At 37.9% G+C, this 23,967-nt stretch overlaps 1 protein-coding gene across 1 annotated transcript in view; it reads right to left on the bottom strand.

Moving 5' to 3' along the window:
- Positions 1 to 23,967, bottom strand: part of LOC128644660 (uncharacterized) — a gene marked incomplete at its 5' end in the record, with an annotated part of 88,489 nt that overhangs the window by 49,145 nt on the left and 15,377 nt on the right. The window contains one exon of the mRNA XM_053697185.1: positions 11,096 to 11,184. Coding sequence (XP_053553160.1) covers positions 11,096 to 11,184 — 89 coding nt within the window. The remainder of the gene's footprint in view (positions 1 to 11,095; positions 11,185 to 23,967) is intronic.

Genomic DNA, 23,967 nt, shown 5'->3' with positions numbered 1-23,967 from the left:
GGAAGCTATGGTGAGGAAATTATAAGACACGGGTCAGTCCCCTCCTCTGCAGACTGTTACAGTGATACAGACAGGAGGAAGCTATGGTGAGGAAATTACAACACACAGGTCAGTCCCCTCCTCTGCAGACTGTTAAAATGACACAGACAGGAGGAAGCTATGGTGAGGAAATTATAACACACGGGTCAGTCCCCTCCTATGCAGACTGTTACAGTGATACAAACAGGAGGAAGCTATGGTGAGGAAATTATATGACATAGGTCATTCCCCTCCTATGCAGACTGTTACAATGATACAGACAGGAGGAAGCTATGGTGAGGAAATTATATGACATAGGTCATTCCCCTCCTATGCAGACTGTTACAATGACACAGACAGGAGGAAGCTATGGTGAGGAAATTATAAGACACAGGTCAGTCCCCTCCTCTGCAGACTGTTACAGTGATACAAACAGGAGGAAGCTATGGTGAGGAAATTATAAGACACGGGTCAGTCCCCTCCTCTGCAGACTGTTACAAAGACACAGACAGGAGGAAGCTATGGTGAGGAAATTATAAGACACGGGTCAGTCCCCTCCTCTGCAGACTGTTACAATGACACAGACAGGAGGAAGCTATGGTGAGGAAATTATAAGACACGGGTCAGTCCCCTCCTCTGCAGACTGTTACAGTGATACAGACAGGAGGAAGCTATGGTGAGGAAATTATAAGACACGGGTCAGTCCCCTCCTCTGCAGACTGTTACAGTGATACAGACAGGAGGAAGCTATGGTGAGGAAATTATAAGACACAGTTCAGTCCCCTCCTCTGCAGACTGTTACAGTGATACAGACAGGAGGAAGCTATGGTGAGTAAATTATAAGGCACGGGTCAGTCCCCTCCTCTGCAGACTGTTACAGTGATACAGACAGGAGGAAGCTATGGTGAGGTAATTATAAGGCACGAGTCCGTGCCTCCTCTGCAGACTGTTACAGTGATACAGACAGGAGGAAGCTATGGTGAGGAAATTATAAGGCACGAGTCCGTGCCTCCTCTGCAGACTGTTACAGTGACACAGACAGGAGGAAGCTATGGTGAGGAAATTATAAGACACGGGTCAGTCCCCTCCTCTGCAGGCTGTTACAGTGATACAGACAGGGGGGAGCTATGGTGAGGAAATTATAAGACACAGTTCAGTCCCCTCCTCTGCAGACTGTTACAGTGATACAGACAGGAGGAAGCTATGGTGAGTAAATTATAAGGCACGGGTCAGTCCCCTCCTCTGCAGACTGTTACAGTGATACAGACAGGAGGAAGCTATGGTGAGGAAATTATAAGACACAGTACAGTCCCCTCCTCTGCAGACTGTTACAGTGACACAGACAGGAGGAAGCTATGGTGAGGAAATTATAAGACATGGGTCAGTCCCCTCCTCTGCAGACTGTTACAGTGATACAGACAGGAGGAAGCTATGGTGAGGAAATTATAAGGCACGAGTCCGTGCCTCCTCTGCAGACTGTTACAGTGATACAGACAGGAGGAAGCTATGGTGAGGAAATTATAAGACACGGATCAGTCCCCTCCTCTGCAGACTGTTACAGTGATACAGAGAGGAGGAAGCTATGGTGAGGAAATTATAAGACACAGGTCAGTCCCCTCCTCTGCAGACTGTTACAGTGATACAGACAGGAGGAAGCTATGGTGAGGAAATTATAAGACATGGGTCAGTCCCCTCCTCTGCAGACTGTTACAATGACAGAGGCAGGAGGAAGCTATGATGAGGAAATAATAAGACACGGGTCAGTCCCCTCCTCTGCAGACTGTTACAGTGATACAGACAGGAGGAAGCTATGGTGAGGAAATTATAAGACATGGGTCAGTCCCCTACTCTGCAGACTGTTACAGTGATACAGACAGGAGGGAGCTATGGTGAGGAAATTATAAGACACAGGTCATTCGCCTCCTCTGCAGACTGTATAATGACATAGACAGGAGGAAGCTATGATGAGTAAATTATAAGACACGGGTCAGTCCCCTCCTCTGCAGACTGTTACAGTGATACAGACAGGAGGAAGCTATGGTGAGGAAATTATAAGACACAGGTCATTCCCCTCCTCTGCAGACTGTTACAGTGATACAGACAGGAGGAAGCTATGGTGAGGAAATTATAAGACACGGGTCAGTCCCCTCCTCTGCAGACTGTTACAGTGATACAAACAGGAGGAAGCTATGGTGAGTAAATTATAAGACACGGGTCAGTCCCCTCCTCTGCAGACTGTTACAGTGATACAGACAGGAGGAAGCTATGGTGAGGAAATTATAAGACACAGTTCAGTCCCCTCCTCTGCAGACTGTTACAATGACAGAGGCAGGAGGGAGCTATGGTGAGGAAATTATAAGACACGGGTCAGTCCCCTCCTCTGCAGACTGTTACAGTGATACAGACAGGAGGAAGCTATGGTGAGGAAATTATAAGACACAGGTCAGTCCCCTCCTCTGCAGACTGTTACAGTGATACAGACAGGGGGGAGCTATGGTGAGGAAATTATAAGACACGGGTCAGTCCCCTCCTCTGCAGACTGTTACAGTGATACAGACAGGAGGAAGCTATGGTGAGGAAATTATAAGACACGGGTCAGTCCCCTCCTCTGCAGACTGTTACAGTGATATAGACAGGAGGGAGCTATGGTGAGGAAATTATAAGACACAGGTCAGTCCCCTCCTTTACAGACTGTTACAGTGATACAGACAGGAGGATGCAATGGTGAGGAAATTATAAGACACGGGTCAGTCCCCTCCTCTGCAGACTGTTACAGTGATACAGAAAGGAGGAAGCTATGGTGAGGAAATTATAAGACACAGTTCAGTCCCCTCCTCTGCAGACTGTTACAATGACAGAGGCAGGAGGGAGCTATGGTGAGGAAATTATAAGACACGGGTCAGTCCCCTCCTCTGCAGACTGTTACAGTGATACAGACAGGAGGAAGCTATGGTGAGGAAATTATAAGACACGGGTCAGTCCCCTCCTCTGCAGACTGTTACAGTGATACAGACAGGGGGGAGCTATGGTGAGGAAATTATAAGACACGGGTCAGTCCCCTCCTCTGCAGACTGTTACAGTGATACAGACAGGAGGAAGCTATGGTGAGGAAATTATAAGACACGGGTCAGTCCCCTCCTCTGCAGACTGTTACAGTGATATAGACAGGAGGGAGCTATGGTGAGGAAATTATAAGACACAGGTCAGTCCCCTCCTTTACAGACTGTTACAGTGATACAGACAGGAGGATGCAATGGTGAGGAAATTATAAGACACGGGTCAGTCCCCTACTCTGCAGACTGTTACAGTGATACAGACAGGAGGGAGCTATGGTGAGGTAATTATAAGACATGGGGCAGTCCCTCCTATGCAGACTGTTACAATGACACAGACAGGAGGAAGCTATGGTGAGGAAATTATAAGACACGGGTCAGTCCCCTCCTCTGCAGACTGCTACAATGACAGAGGCAGGAGGAAGCTATGATGAGGAAATAATAAGACACGGGTCAGTCCCCTCCTCTGCAGACTGTTACAGTGATACAGACAGGAGGAAGCTATGGTGAGGAAATTATAAGACATGGGTCAGTCCCCTACTCTGCAGACTGTTACAATGACAGAGGCAGGAGGAAGCTATGATGAGGAAATTATAAGACACAGGTCAGTCCCCTCCTCTGCAGACTGTTACAGTGATACAGACAGGAGGAAGCTATGGTGAGGAAATTATAAGACATGGGTCAGTACCCTCCTCTGCAGACTGTTACAGTGATACAGACAGGAGGGAGCTATGGTGAGAAAATTATAAGACACAGGTCAGTCCCCTCCTCTGCAGACTGTTACAGTGATACAGACAGGAGGAAGCTATGATGAGGAAATAATAAGAGACGGGTCAGTCCCCTCCTCTGCAGACTGTTACAGTGATACAGACAGGAGGAAGCTATGGTGAGGAAATTATAAGACACAGGTCAGTCCCCTCCTCTGCAGACTGTTACAGTGACACAGACAGGAGGAAGCTATGGTGAGGAAATTATAAGACACGGGTCAGTCCCCTCCTCTGCAGACTGTTACAGTGATACAGACAGGAGGAAGATATGGTGAGGAAAATATAAGACATGGGTCAGTCCCCTCCTCTGCAGACTGTTACAGTGATACAGACAGGAGGAAGCTATGGTGAGGAAATTATAAGACACGGGTCAGTCCCCTCCTCTGCAGACTGTTACAGTGATACAGACAGGAGGAAGCTATGGTGAGGAAATTATAAGACACGGGTCAGTCCCCTCCTCTGCAGACTGTTACAGTGATACAGACAGGAGGAAGCTATGGTGAGGAAATTATAAGACACGGGTCAGTCCCCTCCTCTGCAGACTGTTACAGTGATACAGACAGGAGGAAGCTATGTTGAGGAAATTATAAGACATGGTTCTGTCCCCTACTCAGCAGACTGTTACAGTGACACAGACAGGAGGAAGCTATGGTGAGGAAATTATAACACACGGGGCAGTCCCTCCTATGCAGACTGTTACAATGACACAGACAGGAGGAAGCTATGGTGAGGAAATTATAAGACACAGGTCAGTCACCTCCTCTGCAGACTGTTACAGTGATACAGACAGGAGGAAGCTATGGTGAGGAAATTATAAGACACAGTTCAGTCCCCTCCTCTGCAGACTGTTACAGTGACACAGACAGGAGGAAGCTATGGTGAGGAAATTATAACACACGGGGCAGTCCCTCCTATGCAGACTGTTACAATGACACAGACAGGAGGAAGCTATGGTGAGGAAATTATAAGACACGGGTCAGTCCCCTCCTCTGCAGACTGTTACAGTGATACAGACAGGAGGATGCAATGGTGAGGAAATTATAAGACACGGGTCAGTCCCCTCCTATGCAGACTGTTACAGTGATACAAACAGGAGGAAGCTATGGTGAGGAAATTATAAGACACGGGTCAGTCCCCTCCTCTGCAGACTGTTACAATGACAGAGGCAGGAGGAAGCTATGATGAGGAAATAATAAGACACGGGTCAGTCCCCTCCTCTGCAGACTGTTACAGTGATACAGACAGGAGGGAGCTATGGTGAGGAAATTATAAGACATGGGTCAGTCCCCTACTCTGCAGACTGTTACAATGACAGAGGCAGGAGGAAGCTATGATGAGGAAATAATAAGACACGGGTCAGTCCCCTCCTCTGCAGACTGTTACAGTGATACAGACAGGAGGAAGCTATGGTGAGGAAATTATAAGACACGGGTCAGTCCCCTCCTCTGCAGACTGTTACAGTGATACAGACAGGAGGGAGCTATGGTGAGGAAATTATAAGACATGGGTCAGTCCCCTACTCTGCAGACTGTTACAGTGATATAGACAGGAGGAAGCTATGGTGAGGAAATTATAAGACACAGGTCAGTCCCCTCCTCTGCAGACTGTTACAGTGACAGAGGCAGGAGGAAGCTATGATGAGGAAATAATAAGACACGGGTCAGTCCCCTCCTCTGAAGACTGTTACAGTGATATAGACAGGAGGAAGCTATGATGAGGAAATAATAAGACACGGGTCAGTCCCCTCCTCTGCAGACTGTTACAGTGATACAGACAGGAGGAAGCTATGGTGAGGAAATTATAAGACACGGGTCAGTCCCCTCCTCTGCAGACTGTTACAGTGATACAGACAGGAGGAAGCTATGGTGAGGAAATTATAAGACACGGGTCAGTCCCCTCCTCTGCAGACTGTTACAGTGACACAGACAGGAGGAAGCTATGGTGAGTAAATTATAAGACACGGGTCAGTCCCCTCCTCTGCAGACTGTTACAGTGATACAGACAGGAGGAAGCTATGGTGAGGAAATTATAAGACACAGGTCAGTCCCCTCCTCTGCAGACTGTTACAGTGATACAGACAGGAGGGAGCTATGGTGAGGATATTATAAGACACAGGTCAGTCCCCTCCTCTGCAGACTGTTACAGTGATATAGACAGGAGGAAGCTATGGTGAGGAAATTATAAGACACGGGTCAGTCCCCTCCTCTGCAGACTGTTACAGTGATACAAACAGGAGGAAGCTATGGTGAGGAAATTATAAGACACAGTTCAGTCCCCTCCTCTGCAGACTGTTACAGTGATACAGACAGGAGGAAGCTATGGTGAGGAAATTATAAGACACAGGTCAGTCCCCTCCTCTGCAGACTGTTAAAGTGATACAGACAGGAGGAAGCTATGGTGAGGAAATTATAAGACACAGGTCAGTCCCCTCCTCTGCAGACTGTTACAGTGATACAGACAGGAGGGAGCTATGGTGAGGAAATAATAAGAGACGGGTCAGTCCCCTCCTCTGCAGACTGTTACAGTGATACAGACAGGAGGAAGCTATGGTGAGGAAATTATAAGACACGGGTCAGTCCCCTCCTCTGCAGACTGTTACAGTGATATAGACAGGAGGGAGCTATGGTGAGGTAATTATAAGACATGGGGCAGTCCCTCCTATGCAGACTGTTACAATGACACAGACAGGAGGAAGCTATGGTGAGGAAATTATAAGACACGGGTCAGTCCCCTCCTCTGCAGACTATTACAGTGATACAGACAGGAGGAAGCTATGGTGAGTAAATTATAAGACACGGGTCAGTCCCCTCCTCTGCAGACTGTTACAGTGATACAGACAGGAGGAAGCTATGGTGAGGAAATTATAAGACACAGTTCAGTCCCCTCCTCTGCAGACTGTTACAGTGATACAGACAGGAGGAAGCTATTGTGAGGAAATTATAAGACACGGGTCAGTCCCCTCCTCTGCAGACTGTTACAGTGATACAGACAGGAGGAAGCTATGGTGAGGAAATTATAAGACACAGGTCAGTCCCCTCCTCTGCAGTCTGTTACAGTGATACAGACAGGAGGAAGCTATGGTGAGGAAATTATAAGACACGGGTCAGTCCCCTCCTCTGCAGACTGTTACAGTGATACAGACAGTAGAAAGCTATGGTGAGGAAATTATAAGACACGGGTCAGTCCCCTTCTCTGCAGACTTTTACAGTGATACAGACAGGAGAAAGCTATGGTGACGAAATTAAAAGACATGGGTCAGTCCCCTCCTCTGCAGACTGTTACAATGACAGAGGCAGGAGGAAGCTATGATGAGGAAATTATAAGACACGGCTCAGTCCCCTCCTCTGCAGACTGTTACAGTGATACAGACAGGAGGAAGCTATGGTGAGGAAAATATAAGACACGGGTCAGTCCCCTCCTCTGCAGACTGTTACAGTGATACAGACAGGAGGAAGCTATGGTGAGGAAATTATAAGACATGGCTCAGTCCCCTCCTCTGCAGACTGTTACAGTGATACAGACAGACGGGAGCTATGATGAGGAAATAATAAGACACGGGTCAGTCCCCTCCTCTGCAGACTGTTACAGTGATACAGACAGGAGGAAGCTATGGTGAGGAAATTATAAGACACGGGTGAGTCCCCTCCTCTGCAGACTGTTAAAGTGATACAGACAGGAGGAAGCTATGGTGAGGAAATTATAAGACACGGGTCAGTCCCCTCCTCTGCAGACTGTTACAGTGATACAGACAGGAGGAAGCTATGATGAGGAAATTATAAGACACAGGTCAGTCCCCTCCTCTGCAGACTGTTAAAGTGATACAGACAGGAGGAAGCTATGGTGAGGAAATTATAAGACATGGGTGTGACAAGACCAATCTCGCCACTGTGCATTGGAGGGCCTGTTATGGAACATTCTTTGGGCTGGAGGTACATGGGCTTAAGGATACCCAGAGACAGCATGGAAATGTGGAATTTTATATGCTGGACACCCCATGTACTTTCAGAACTCTGTCTTATGTCCATGTCACCCTGTATCCATAAATACAGGATGGGTACAGGGTGTGAGTGCCCCTTGTGGGAGCAATTGTGACTCTATAAACCAAGTGGGCATAAAGGACTTAATAGTTAATAAGAGCTGTTATTATATTCTGTAATAAGATGTATTTTATTTTCGTTTCTAATCTGATTGTGTCTCAGGAGTCTGTCTGGGTAAACTGATTGTGTTCTTGTGTGATATGTTAACTAGACTGCCCAACATCAGATTGTCTGAGTAAACTTTCTTCCCCAGTTAATTAACTTGATATGTTAATCTGTTTTACCTGTGAATAGACAATTGTTTTCTTGTGTTTGATTGTTTAATTGTTTATGCAATGTATCTTTATTGTATCCTGTAAAAGGGCGTTTTCCTTTAGCCATGGAGATAGTTGGATTTCTTCCCAATTATCTCCAGGATAGGGAGGAGGGGTTCACTGATACCAAGGGGAGCATTTATGCCTGAGCCACTGCGATTGGCTAATGTACTATACTTGTCCACCAGGTGGGAGACCTGCTTAAATACCGGGGATGTAGCCCTCAATAAAGAGATTCCTGTTACCCTCAAGATGGAGCTTGGTCTCGTGTTTGGGGGGGAATTGCTACTTTGGATTATCCTTTTGCCTGTTTTAGGAGACAAATATTTTGTGTATTTTCCACTTCGGTGTATTAACTGGGTTCGTGTGTTGCATCCCCGTATTAAGGGCATCTTTCATCTGGTATTAACCCTCGATATCCGGGTTATACCATAACAATGGGTCAGTCCCCTCCTCTGAAGACTGTTACAGTGATATAGACAGGAGGAAGCTATGGTGAGGAAATTATAAGACACGGGTCAGTCCCCTCCTCTGCAGACTGTTACAGTGATACAAACAGGAGGAAGCTATGGTGAGGAAATTATAAGACATGGGTCAGTCCCCTACTCTGCAGACTGTTACAGTGATACAGACAGGAGGAAGCTATGGTGAGGAAATTATAAGACACAGGTCAGTCCCCTCCTCTGCAGACTGTTACAATGACAGAGGCAGGAGGAAGCTATGATGAGGAAATAATAAGACACGGGTCAGTCCCCTCCTCTGCAGACTGTTACAGTGATACAGACAGGAGGAAGCTATGGTGAGGAAATTATAAGACATGGTTCTGTCCCCTACTCAGCAGACTGTTACAATGACACAGAAAGGAGGAAGCTATGATGAGGAAATAATAAGAGACAGGTCAGTCCCCTCCTCTGCAGACTGTTACAGTGATACAGACAGGAGGAAGCTATGGTGAGGAAATTATAAGACACAGTTCAGTCCCCTCCTCTGCAGACTGTTACAGTGATACAGACAGGAGGAAGCTATGGTGAGGAAATTATAAGACACGGGTCAGTCCCCTCCTCTGCAGACTGTTACAGTGATACAGACAGGAGGAAGCTATGGTGAGGAAATTATAAGACACAGTTCAGTCCCCTCCTCTGCAGACTGTTACAGTGATACAGACAGGAGGAAGATACGGTGAGTAAATTGTAAGACACGGGTCAGTCCCCTCCTCTGCAGACTGTTACAGTGATACAGACAGGAGGAAGCTATGGTGAGTAAATTGTAAGACACGGGTCAGTCCCCTCCTCTGCAGACTGTTACAGTGATACAGACAGGAGGAAGCTATGGTGAGGAAATTATAAGACATGGGTCAGTCCCCTACTCTGCAGACTGTTACAGTGATACAGACAGGAGGGAGCTATGGTGAGGAAATTATAAGACATGGGTCAGTCCCCTACTCTGCAGACTGTTACAGTGATACAGACAGGAGGGAGCTATGGTGAGTAAATTATAAGACACGGGTCAGTCCCCTCCTCTGCAGACTGTTACAGTGATACAGAGAGGAGGAAGCTATGGTGAGGAAATAATAAGAGACGGGTCAGTCCCCTCCTCTGCAGACTGTTACAGTGATACAGACAGGAGGAAGCTATGGTGAGGAAATAATAAGAGACGGGTCAGTCCCCTCCTCTGCAGACTGTTACAGTGATACAGACAGGAGGAAGCTATGATGAGGAAATAATAAGACACGGGTCAGTCCCCTCCTCTGCAGACTGTTACAGTGACACAGACAGGAGGAAGATATGGTGAGGAAATTATAAGACACGGGTCAGTCCCCTCCTCTGCAGACTGTTACAGTGATACAGACAGGAGGAAGATATGTTGAGGAAAATATAAGACACGGGTCAGTCCCCTCCTCTGCAGACTGTTACAGTGACACAGACAGACGGGAGCTATGATGAGGAAATAATAAGACACGGGTCAGTCCCCTCCTCTGCAGACTGTTACAGTGACACAGACAGGAGGAAGCTATGGTGAGGAAATTATAAGACACGGGTCAGTCCCCTCCTCTTCAGACTGTTACAGTGATACAGACAGGAGGAAGCTATGGTGAGGAAATTATAAGACACAGGTCAGTCCCCTCCTCTTCAGACTGTTACAGTGATACAGACAGGAGGAAGCTATGGTGAGGAAATTATAAGACATGGTTCTGTCCCCTACTCAGCAGACTGTTACAATGACACAGAAAGGAGGAAGCTATGATGAGGAAATAATAAGAGACAGGTCAGTCCCCTCCTCTGCAGACTGTTACAGTGATACAGACAGAAGGAAGCTATGGTGAGGAAATAATAAGAGACGGGTCAGTCCCCTCCTCTGCAGACTGTTACAGTGATACAGACAGGAGGAAGCTATGGTGAGGAAATAATAAGAGATGGGTCAGTCCCCTCCTCTGCAGACTGTTACAGTGATACAGACAGGAGGAAGCTATGGTGAGGAAATTATAAGACATGGGTCTGTCCCCTACTCAGCAGACTGTTACAATGACACAGACAGGAGGAGACAGGAGGAAGCTATGGTGAGGAAATAATAAGAGACGGGTCAATCCCCTCCTCTGCAAGATGACACAATGACACAGACAGGTTAGTATGAGTAATGGTGCCTGTCCCTTGACCACAAGGTGACAGAGTGATACTGACAGGAGTTTTATACAGGAAATAGAGACTGTCCATTCATCTGCAGATTGTTACAATGACACAGACAGGAGGAAGCTATGGGACACAGAGTTTGTTCTTTTCTCACAGGGTGACACAGTGACACAAACAGGAGAGAGTTATTGGAAATGAGATCTATCTCTTCCTTGAAGGGTGAAAGATAGTAAAGGACTTTGGAACATGGAGCTTTGGTAAGAATATCCCTCCACCTACCACACAGTGAGTCTTTGCAGACGTAGTTACTCTGACATCCAGAACATGGGTCTCCTGTTTCATATGGCTTCCTCCCATGAAAATTTCCTCTGGAAAATACAAATAGCACGTTATAAATGTATTGAAGATTAAATTAGCCTATGGCCTCTAGTTATCATGGTCTGGCGGACCTAATCCGACAGTGCGGATCAGGTCCGCCAGACCTCGCTGAATACGGCGAGCAATACGCTCGCAGTATTCAGCATTGCACCAGAAGCTCACAATCGCTGCTGGTGCAACGCCACCCCCTGCAGACTCGCGGCCGGGGGTGTCAATCAACCTGATCGTACTCGATCGGGTTGATTTCCGGCGATGTGTGTCCGCCTGCTCAGAGCAGGCAGACAGGTTATGGAGCAGCGGTCCTTGTGACCGCTGCTTGATAACTGCTGTTTCTGGAGCTTTTTTACAGAGCTTGATACATATGCCCCTATGTGTGTGTATGGTTTATCATAGGGAGCCTGTTTCTATAAATCAGACTTACAAAGGATATTGTGAGGTTTTCAAATCATTTAAACCCTTCAATATATCATTTCTCTAACACTTTTGTAATACTATTTGTACTACTGTGCATAGGGACAAAACGACTCCTGCATAGGGACAATACGACTCCTGCATAGGGACAATACGACTCCTGCATAGGGACAATACAACTCCTGCATAGGGACAATACGACTCCTGCATAGGGACAATACAACTCCTGCATAGGGATAATACGACTCCTGCATAGGGACAATACGACTCCTGCATAGGGACAATACAACTCCTGCATAGGGACAATACGATTCATGCATAGGGACAAAATGACTCCTACATAGGGACAATACGACTCCTGCATAGGGACAATATGACTTCTGCATAGGGACAATACGACTCCTGCATAGGGACAATACGACTCTTGTATTCCAACAAACCAAAACAGATGTTTCTAACAGATTTGTGCAGGTTTGTAGTGACAATTCTTTTCTCACGGTAGATGTTAATAGACCTGGCATTGAGTAGGAATTAAAGTGACATGGAACATTGTATTGGAGCAATTGCACAAGTAACAGAATTTATATTTCTTTACACATTTTCATTAAGAGAATGTTCTTTCAGAAGCACAAATTTGTGTTATGCTAAATAACTGTCGGCTAGATTAAGAGTTTTGCAGTATGAGTGAAAAAGCAGCGTTATGGGTTATAACGCTGCTTTTTCACTACCGCTGCTATTACGAGTCTTGTCAAAAAAGCTGTACCGCACACTTTTTTGGCCGTAACGCAAATTCACTTACGCAATTTGCATAAAGTCTTTTTTCAATGGGACTTCCATAGCGCCGATATTACAAGCTTTTTCTGGGAGGCCAAAAAGTGAGCGGTATAGCCTATACCGCAAGATTCATAACGTAATCTAAAGTCAGTAGTTATGAGTTTTATGCTACAAAGCCGTAGCATAAAACTCATAACTAAAGTGTTAAAAAGTACACTAACACACGTAAACTACAGTACCTATTAACCCCTAAACTGAGGCCCTCCCGCATTGCAAACACTAAAATTATTAACCCCTAATCTGCCGCTCCGGACATCGTCGCAACTATAATAAAAATATTAACCCATAAACCGTCGCACTCCCGCATCTCAAACACTAGTTAAATATTATTAACCCCTAATCTGCCGCCCCTAACATCGCCACCAACGACCTACATTTATTAACCCCTAATCTGCCGCTCCGGACATCGCCACCACTACAATAAACATATTAACCCCTAAACCTAACCCTAAATCTAACCCTAACACCCCCTAACTTTAATATAATTAAAATAAATCTAAATAAAACCTACTATTAATAACTAAATAATTCCTATTTAAAACTAAATACTTACCTGTAAAATAAACCCTAAGCTAGCTACAATATAACTAATAGTTACATTGTATCTAGCTTAGGTTTTATTTTGTTTTACAGCTAAGTTTGTATTTATTTTAACTAGGTAGAATAGTTACTAAATAGTTAACTATTTACTAACTACCTAGCTAAAATAAATACAAATTCACCTGTAAAATAAAACCTAACCTTTCTTACACTAACTCCTAACCTTACACTATAATTAAATCAATTACCTAAATTAAATACAATTACCTAAATTACAAAAAACAAACACTAAATTACATAAAATAAAAAAAGAAATTATCAGATATTTAAACTAATTACACCTAATCTAATAGCCCTATCAAAATAAAAAAAGCCCCCCCCCCCAAATAAAAAAAAACCTAGCCTAAACTAAACTACCAATAGCCTTTAAAAGGGCCTTTTGCGGGGCATTGCCCCAAAGAAATCAGCTCTAACACTAACCCCTGAAGATCCACTTACAGTTCTGAAGACCGGAAATCCATCCTCAACGAAGCCGGGAGAAGTCTTCATCCAAGCCGGCAGAAGTGGTCCTCCAGACAGGCAGAAGTCTTCATCCAGATGACATCTTCTATCTTCATCCATCCGGCGCGGAGCGGCTCCATCTTCAAGACATCTGGCATGGAGCATCCTCTTCAATCGATGTCTTCTTGCGGAATGAAGGTTCCTTTAAATGACGTCATCCAAGATGGCGTTCCTTGAATTTCGATTGGCTGATAGAATTCTATAAGCCAATTAGAATTCAAGGGACGCCATCTTGCATGATGTCACTTAAAGGAACCTTCATTCTGGAAAAAGACTTCGATTGAAGAGGATGCTCCGCGCCGGATGTCTTGAAGATGGACCCACTCCGCGCCGGATGGATGAAGATAGAAGATGCTGTCTGGATGAAGACTTCTGCCCGTCTGGAGGACCACTTCTGCCGGCTTGGATGAAGACTTCTCCTGGCTTCGTTGAGGACTTCTTGCCGCTTGGATGAAGACTTCTCCCGCTTCGTTGAGGATGGATGTCCGGTCTTCAAAACTGTAAGTGGATCTTCGGTGGTTAGTGTTAGGTTTTTTTTAAGGGTTTATTGGGTGGGTTTTATTTTTAGCTTAGGGTTTGGGCACTTGAAAAAGAGCTAAATGCCCTTTTAAGGGCATTGCCCATCCAAATGCCCTTTTCAGGGCAATGTGGAGCTTAGGTTTTTTTAGTTAGGATTTTATTTGGGGGGTTGGTTGTGTGGGTGGTGGGTTTTACTGTTGGGGTGTTGTTTGTATTTTTTTTTACGGGTAAAAAAGCTGATTTCTTTGGGGCAATGCCCCACAAAAGGCCCTTTTAAGGGCTATTGGTAGTTTAGTTTAGGCTAGGGTTTTTTTATTTTGGGGGGGCTTTTTTATTTTGATAGGGCTATTAGATTAGGTGTAATTAGTTTAAATATCTGATAATTTCTTTTTTTATTTTGTGTAATTTAGTAGGGTTTTTTTTTTGTTATTTAGGTAATTGTATTTAATTTAGGTAATTTATTTAATTTTAGTGTAATGTTAGGTATTAGTGTAAGAAAGGTTAGGTTTTATTTTACAGGTAAATTTGTATTTATTTTAACTAGATAGTAAATAGTTTATAACTGTTTAGTAACTAGTCTACCTAGTTAAAATAAATACAAACTTACCTGTGATATAAAAAATAAACCCTAAGATAGCTACAATGTAACTATTAGTTATATTGTAGCTATCTTAGGGTTTATTTTATAGGTAAGTATTTATTTTTTAAATAGGAATTATTTAGGTAATTTTTATTTAGATTTATTTTAATTATATTTAAGTTATGGGGTGTTAGGGTTAGGGTTAGACTTAGATTTAGGGGTTAATACACTTAGTATACTGGCCGCGACGGTGGGGGTGGCAGATTAGGGGTTAATAATCATTAACTAGTGTTTGTGATGCAGGAGTGTGGCGGTTTAGGGGTTAATATGTTTATTATAGTGGCGGCCATGTCCGGAGCGGCAGATTAGGGGTTAATAAGTATAATGTAGGTGTTGGCAATGTTGGAGGCAGCAGATTAGGGGTTAATAAGTGTAAGATTAGGGGTGTTTAGACTCGGGGTTCATGTTAGGGTGTTAGGTGTAAACATAAATTTTGTTTCCCCTTAGGAATCAATGGGGCTGCATTACAGAGCTTTACGCTGCTTTTTTGCAGGTGTTAGACTTTTTTTCAGCCGGCTCTCCCCATTGATGTCTATGGGGAAATCGTGCATGAGCACGTAAAACCAGCTCACCGCAGCTTTCAGCAGCGCTGGTATTAGAGGGCGGTATGGAGCTCAGTTTTGCTCTACGCTCACTTCTTGCCTGCTAACGCTGGGTTTTTTTAAACCTGTAATACCAGCACTGTAGGGAAGTGAGCGGGGACAATAACGTGCAAGTTGGCACCGCACCCCTCATAACGCAAAACTCGTAATCTAGACGTGTATTTGCTAGGTAAACACTTGATTTTCATTAAACAACAACAAATATCAGGCACATGGAATAATCTGTACAAGCCTTTATTTTCTGTAAACTCATCTAATTCAAATAATCCACTACATCATCAGTTACACAGCTGGACATATAAAACATATTACTGCCCTCTGTACATAGGTAAGGAGACTGCTATTAAACTTACTCTGCCTTCAGAACTGAAGCAGAGAAATGATATCACTATTGGCCCCTGGTAACCTTTGTGTAGTTTAATTTACTTCCATCAAGTCTATATTTAATGGAAAAGCAAATATTTAAAGAACTGTAATCTGTTCTTCTAAGGAATATCATTTATTTCATACAGGTTGTCAGGACACATGTCAGGAAAAATTTACCTTTTAGATATTGCATATTAATCACAAGTGTCTGGGCTTTCCTATATAGTAGTAAATCTGATCATGTGTATTTACTTATATATTCAGGTACACATATATATCATTATTAATCAGTAATTATATTTAGCTATTAACTAGTGCTGCTTGTCACTATATGATTACCTATATATTCAGGTACAAATACAGATATATATTATTATTTATCAGTATTAATATGTAGCTATTAACTAGTGTTGCTTGTCAGTATATAATTACCTATATATTCAGGTACACATACACATATATATTATTAGTAATCAGTATTAATATGTAGCTATTAGTGTTGCTTGTCAGTATATAATTACTTATATATTCAGGTACACATACACATATATATTATTAGTAATCAGTATTATTATGTAACTATTAACTAGTGTTGCTTGTCAGTATATAATTACTTATATATTCAGGTACACATACACATATATATTATTAGTAATCAATATTATTATGTAGCTATTAGCTAGTGTTGCTTGTCAGTATATAATTACTTATATATTCAGGTACACGTACACATATATATTATTATTTATCAGTATTATTATATAGCTATTAGCTAGTGTTGCTTGTCAGTATATAATTACTTATATATTCAGGTACACATACACATATATATTATTATTATTATTAATCAGTATAAATATGTAGCTATTAGCTAGTGTTGCTTGTCAGTATATAATTACTTATATATTCAGGTACACATACACATATATATTATTATTAATCAGTATTAATATGTAGCTATTAGCTAGTGTTGCTTGTCAGTATATAATTACTTATATATTCAGGTACACATACACATATATATTATTATTAATCAGTATTAATATGTAGCTATTAGTGTTGCTTGTCACTATATAATTACTTATATATTCAGGTACACATATATATTATTATTAATCAGTATTAATATGTAGCTATTAGCTAGTGTTGCTTGTCACTATATAATTACCTATATATTCAGGTACACATACACATATATATTATTATTAATCAGTATTATTATGTAGCTATTAGTGTTGCTTGTCACTATATAATTACTTATATATTCAGGTACACATATATATTATTATTAATCAGTATTAATATGTAGCTATTAACTAGTGTTGCTTGTCACTATATAATTACTTATATATTCAGGTACATATACACATATATATTATTATTTATCAGTATTATTATGTAGCTATTAGTGTTGCTTGTCAGTATATAATTACTTATATATTCAGGTACACATACACACATATATTATTATTATTAATCAGTATAAATATGTAGCTATTAGCTAGTGTTGCTTGTTAGTATATAAGTACTTATATATTCAGGTACACATACACATATATATTATTATTAATCAGTATTATTATGTAGCTATTAACTAGTGTTGCTTGTCAGTGTATAATTACTTATATATTCAGGTACACATATATATTATTATTAATCAGTATTAATATGTAGCTATTAACTAGTGTTGCTTGTCAGTATATAATTGCTTATATATTCAGGTACACATACACATATATATTATTAGTAATCAGTATTAATATGTAGCTATTAGCTAGTGTTGCTTGTCAGTATATAATTACTTATATATTCAGGTACAGATACACATATATATTATTATTAATCAGTAGTATTATGTAGCTATTAGCTAGTGTTGCTTGTTAGTATATAATTACTTATATATTCAGGTACACATGCACATATATATTATTATTAATCAGTATTATTATGTAGCTATTAGCTAGTGTTGCTTGTCAGTATATAATTACTTATATATTCAGGTACACATACACATATATATTATTATTATTAATCAGTATTAATATGTAGCTATTAGTGTTGCTTGTCAGTATATAATTACTTATATATTCAGGTACACATACACATATATATTATTATTTATCAGTATTATTATGTAGCTATTAACTAGTGTTGCTTGTTAGTATATAATTACTTATATATTCAGGTACACATACACATATATATTATTATTATTAATCAGTATTATTATGTAGCTATTAACTAGTGTTGCTTGTCACTATATAATTACCTATATATTCAGGTACACATACACATATATATTATTATTAATCAGTATTATTATGTAGCTATTAGCTAGTGTTGCTTGTCAGTGTATAATTACTTATATATTCAGGTACACATACACATATATATTATTATTAATCAGTAGTATTATGTAGCTATTAGCTAGTGTTGCTTGTCAGTATATAATTACTTATATATTCAGGTACACATGCACATATATATTATTAGTAATCAGTATTAATATGTAGCTATTAGTGTTGCTTGTCAGTATATAATTACCTATATAGTCAGGTACACATATGTATTATTATTATTAATCAGTATTAATATGTAGCTATTAGCTAGTGTTGCTTGTTAGTATATAATTACTTATATAATCAGGTACACGTATACATATATATTATTAGTTATCAGTATTATTATGTAGCTATTAGCTAGTGTTGCTTGTCAGTATATAATTACTTATATATTCAGGTAAACATACACATATATATTATTATTAATCAGTATTATTATGTAGCTATTAACTAGTGTTGCTTGTCACTATATAATTACTTATATATTCAGGTACACGTACACATATATATCATTATTAATCAGTATTATAATGTAGCTATTAGCTAGTGTTGCTTGTTATTGTATAATTACTTATAGATTCAGGTACACATACACATATATATTATTATTAATCAGTATTAATATGTAGCTATTAGCTAGTGTTGCTTGTTAGTATATAATTACTTATATATTCAGGTACACATACACATATATATTATTATTATTAATCAGTATTATTATGTAGCTATTAGCTAGTGTTGCTTGTCAGTATATCATTACTAATATATTCAGGTACACATACACATATATATTATTATTTATCAGTATTATTATGTAGCTATTAGCTAGTGTTGCTTGTTAGTATATAATTACTTATATATTCAGGTACAGATACACATATATATTATTATTTATCAGTATTATTATGTAGCTATTAACTAGTGTTGCTTGTCAGTATATAATTACTTATATATTCAGGTACACGTACACATATATATTATTATTATTAATCAGTATTAATATGTAGCTATTAGCTAATGTTGCTTGTTAGTATATAATTACTTATAGATTCAGGTACACATACACATATATATTATTATTAATCAGTATTAATATGTAGCTATTAGCTAGTGTTGCTTGTTAGTATATAATTACTTACAGATTCAGGTACACATACACATATATATTATTATTAATCAGTATTAATATGTAGCTATTAGCTAGTGTTGCTTGTTAGTATATAATTACTTATATATTCAGGTACACATACACATATATATTATTATTAATCAGTATTATTATGTAGCTATTAGCTAGTGTTGCTTGTCAGTATATAATTACTTATATATTCAGGTACACATGCACATATATATTATTAGTAATCAGTATTAATATGTAGCTATTAACTAGTGTTGCTTGTCACTATATAATTACTTATATATTCAGGTACACATACACATATATATTATTAGTAATCAGTATTAATATGTAGCTATTAGTGTTGCTTGTCAGTATATAATTACCTATATAGTCAGGTACACATATATATTATTATTATTAATCAGTATTAATATGTAGCTATTAGCTAGTGTTGCTTGTTAGTATATAATTACTTATATATTCAGGTACACATACACATATATATTATTATTAATCAGTAGTATTATGTAGCTATTAGCTAGTGTTGCTTGTTAGTATATAATTACTTATATAATCAGGTACACGTACACATATATATTATTATTTATCAGTATTATTATGTAGCTATTAGCTAGTGTTGCTTTTCAGTATATAATTACTTATATATTCAGGTACACACATATATTATTAGTAATCAGTATTAATATGTAGCTATTAGCTAGTGTTGCTTGTTAGTATATAATTACTTATAGATTCAGGTACACATACACATATATATTATTATTAATCAGTAGTATTATGTAGCTATTAACTAGTGTTGTTTGTCAGTATATAATTACTTATATATTCAGGTACACATACACATATATATTATTATTAATCAGTATTAATATGTAGCTATTAGCTAGTGTTGCTTGTTAGTATATAATTACTTATATAATCAGGTACACGTACACATATATATTATTATTTATCAGTATTATTATGTAGCTATTAGCTAGTGTTGCTTTTCAGTATATAATTACTTATATATTCAGGTACACACATATATTATTAGTAATCAGTATTAATATGTAGTTATTAGCTAGTGTTGCTTGTTAGTATATAATTACTTATAGATTCAGGTACACATACACATATATATTATTATTAATCAGTAGTATTATGTAGCTATTAACTAGTGTTGTTTGTCAGTATATAATTACTTATATATTCAGGTACACATACACATATATATTATTATTAATCAGTATTATTATGTAGCTATTAGCTAGTGTTGCTTGTTAGTATATAATTACTTATATAATCAGGTACACGTACACATATATATTATTATTTATCAGTATTATTATGTAGCTATTAGCTAGTGTTGCTTGTCAGTATATAATTACTTATATATTCAGGTACACATACACATATATATTATTATTTATCAGTATTATTATGTAGCTATTAGCTAGTGTTGCTTGTTAATATATAATTACTTATATATTCAGGTACACATACACATATATATTATTATTAATCAGTATTATTATGTAGCTATTAGCTAGTGTTGCTTGTCAGTATATAATTACTTATATATTCAGGTACACATACACATATATATTATTATTAATCAGTATTAATATGTAGCTATTAGCTAGTGCTGCTTGTCAGTATATAATTACTTATATATTCAGGTACACATACACATATATATTATTATTAATCAGTATTAATATGTAGCTATTAGTGTTGCTTGTCACTATATAATTACTTATATATTCAGGTACACATATATATCATTATTAATCAGTAATTATATTTAGCTATTAACTAGTGTTGCTTGTCACTATATAATTACTTATATATTCAGGTACACATATATATTATTATTAATCAGTATTAATATGTAGTTATTAACTAGTGTTGCTTGTCACTATATAATTACTTATATATTCAGGTACACATATATATTATTATTATTAATCAGTATTAATATGTAGTTATTAACTAGTGTTGCTTGTCACTATATAATTACTTATATATTCAGGTACACACATATATTATTAGTAATCAGTATTAATATGTAGCTATTAGCTAGTGTTGCTTGTTAGTATATAATTACTTATATATTCAGGTACACATACACATATATATTATTAGTAATCAGTATTATTATGTAGCTATTAGCTAGTGTTGCTTGTCAGTATATAATTACTTATATATTCAGGTACACATACACATATATATTATTATTATTATTAATCAGTATTAATATGTAGCTATTAGCTAGTGTTGCTTGTTAGTATATAATTACTTATATATTCAGGTACACATACACATATATATTATTATTAATCAGTATTACTATGTAGCTATTAACTAGTGTTGCTTGTCAGTATATAATTACTTATATATTCAGGTACACATACACATATATATTATTATTATTATTAATCAGTATTAATATGTAGCTATTAGCTAGTGTTGCTTGTCAGTATATCATTACTAATATATTCAGGTACACATATATTATTATTAATCAGTATATATATGTAGCTATTAGCTAGTGTTGCTTGTTAGTATATAATTACTTATATATTCAGTACAGATATATATTATTATTAATCAGTATTATTATGTAGCTATTAACTAGTGTTGCTTGTTAGTATATAATTACTTATATATTCAGGTACACATACACATATATATTATTATTAATCAGTATTATAATGTAGCTATTAGCTAGTGTTGCTTGTCAGTATATAATTACTTATATATTCAGGTACACATACACATATATATTATTATTAATCAGTAGTATTATGTAGCTATTAGCTAGTGTTGCTTGTTAGTATATAATTACTTATATATTCAGGTACACGTACACATATATATTATTATTTATCAGTATTATTATGTAGCTATTAGCTAGTGTTGCTTTTCAGTATATAATTACTTATATATTCAGGTACACATACACATATATATTATTATTAATCAGTAGTATTATGTAGCTATTAGCTAGTGTTGTTTGTCAGTATATAATTACCTATATATTCAGGTACACATACACACATATATTATTATTAATCAGTATTAATATGTAGCTATTAACTAGTGTTGTTTGTCAGTATATAATTACTTATATATTCAGGTACACATACACATATATATTATTATTATTATTAATCAGTATTAATATGTAGCTATTAGCTAGTGTTGCTTGTCAGTATATAATTACTTATATATTCAGGTACACATATATTATTATTAATCAGTATTAATATGTAGCTATTAGCTAGTGTTGCTTGTTAGTATATAATTATATATTCAGTACAGATATATATTATTATTAATCAGTATTATTATGTAGCTATTAACTAGTGTTGCTTGTTAGTATATAATTACTTATATATTCAGGTACACATACACATATATATTATTATTAATCAGTATTATAATGTAGCTATTAGCTAGTGTTGCTTGTCAGTATATAATTACTTATATATTCAGGTACACATATATTATTATTAATCAGTAGTATTATGTAGCTATTAGCTAGTGTTGCTTGTTAGTATATAATTACTTATATATTCAGTACAGATATATATTATTATTAATCAGTATTATTATGTAGCTATTAACTAGTGTTGCTTGTTAATATATAATTACTTATATATTCAGGTACACATACACATATATATTATTATTAATCAGTATTATTATGTAGCTATTAGCTAGTGTTGCTTGTTAGTATATAATTACTTATATATTCAGGTACACGTACACATATATATCATTATTAATCAGTATTAATATGTAGCTATTAGCTAGTGTTGCTTGTTAGTATATAATTACTTATATATTCAGGTACACATGCACATATATATTATTATTAATCAGTATTATTATGTAGCTATTAGCTAGTGTTGCTTGTTAGTATATAATTACTTATATATTCAGGTACACATGCACATATATATTATTATTAATCAGTATTATTATGTAGCTATTAGCTAGTGTTGCTTGTTAGTATATAATTACTTATATATTCAGGTACACATGCACATATATATTATTATTATTAATCAGTATTAATATATAGTTGTTAACTAGTGTTGCTTGTTATTATATATTTACTTATATATTCAGGTACACATACACATATATTATTATTAATCAGTATTAATATGTAGCTATTAACTAGTGTTGCTTGTCAGTATATAATTACTTATATATTCAGGTACACATACACACATATATTATTAATATTAATCAGTATTAATGGGGGCGGCAGATCAGGGGTTAATAATTGTAGGTAGGTGGCGGCGATGTTAGGGAGGGCAGATTAGGGATTAATAAAATGTATTATAGTGTTTGTGAGGCGGGAGTGCGGCGGTTTAGGGGTTAATACATTTATTATAGTGGTGGCGATATCCGGTCGGCAGATTAGGGGTTAATAAGTGTAGGTAGGTGGCGGCGATGTTGGGGGGGCAGATTAGGGGGTAATAAATATAATGTAGGTGTTGGCGATGTTAGGGACAGCAGATTAGGGGTTCATAGCTCATAGGTATAATGTAGGTGGCGGCGATGTCCGTTCGGAGGATTAGGGGTTAAAAAATTTAATTATAGGGTTTGCGATGTGGGGGGGCCTCGGTTTAGGGGTTCATAGGTAGTTTATGGGTGTTAGTGTACTTTATAGCACAGTAGTTAAGAGCTTTATGTTCCCGCGTTAGCCCATAAAGCTCTTAACTACTGACTATTTTTTGCGGTTGGAGTCTTGGCGGTAGAGGCTCTACCGCTCACTTCTTCCAAGACTCGTAATACCAGCATTAGGCAAATCCCATAGA

Source organism: Bombina bombina, unplaced genomic scaffold, assembly GCF_027579735.1.
Source record: "Bombina bombina isolate aBomBom1 unplaced genomic scaffold, aBomBom1.pri scaffold_797, whole genome shotgun sequence".
Lineage (NCBI taxonomy): Eukaryota > Metazoa > Chordata > Amphibia > Anura > Bombinatoridae > Bombina > Bombina bombina.
Note: the sequence above shows the minus strand (reverse complement) of the source record. Positions and strands in the feature narration are given on the sequence as shown.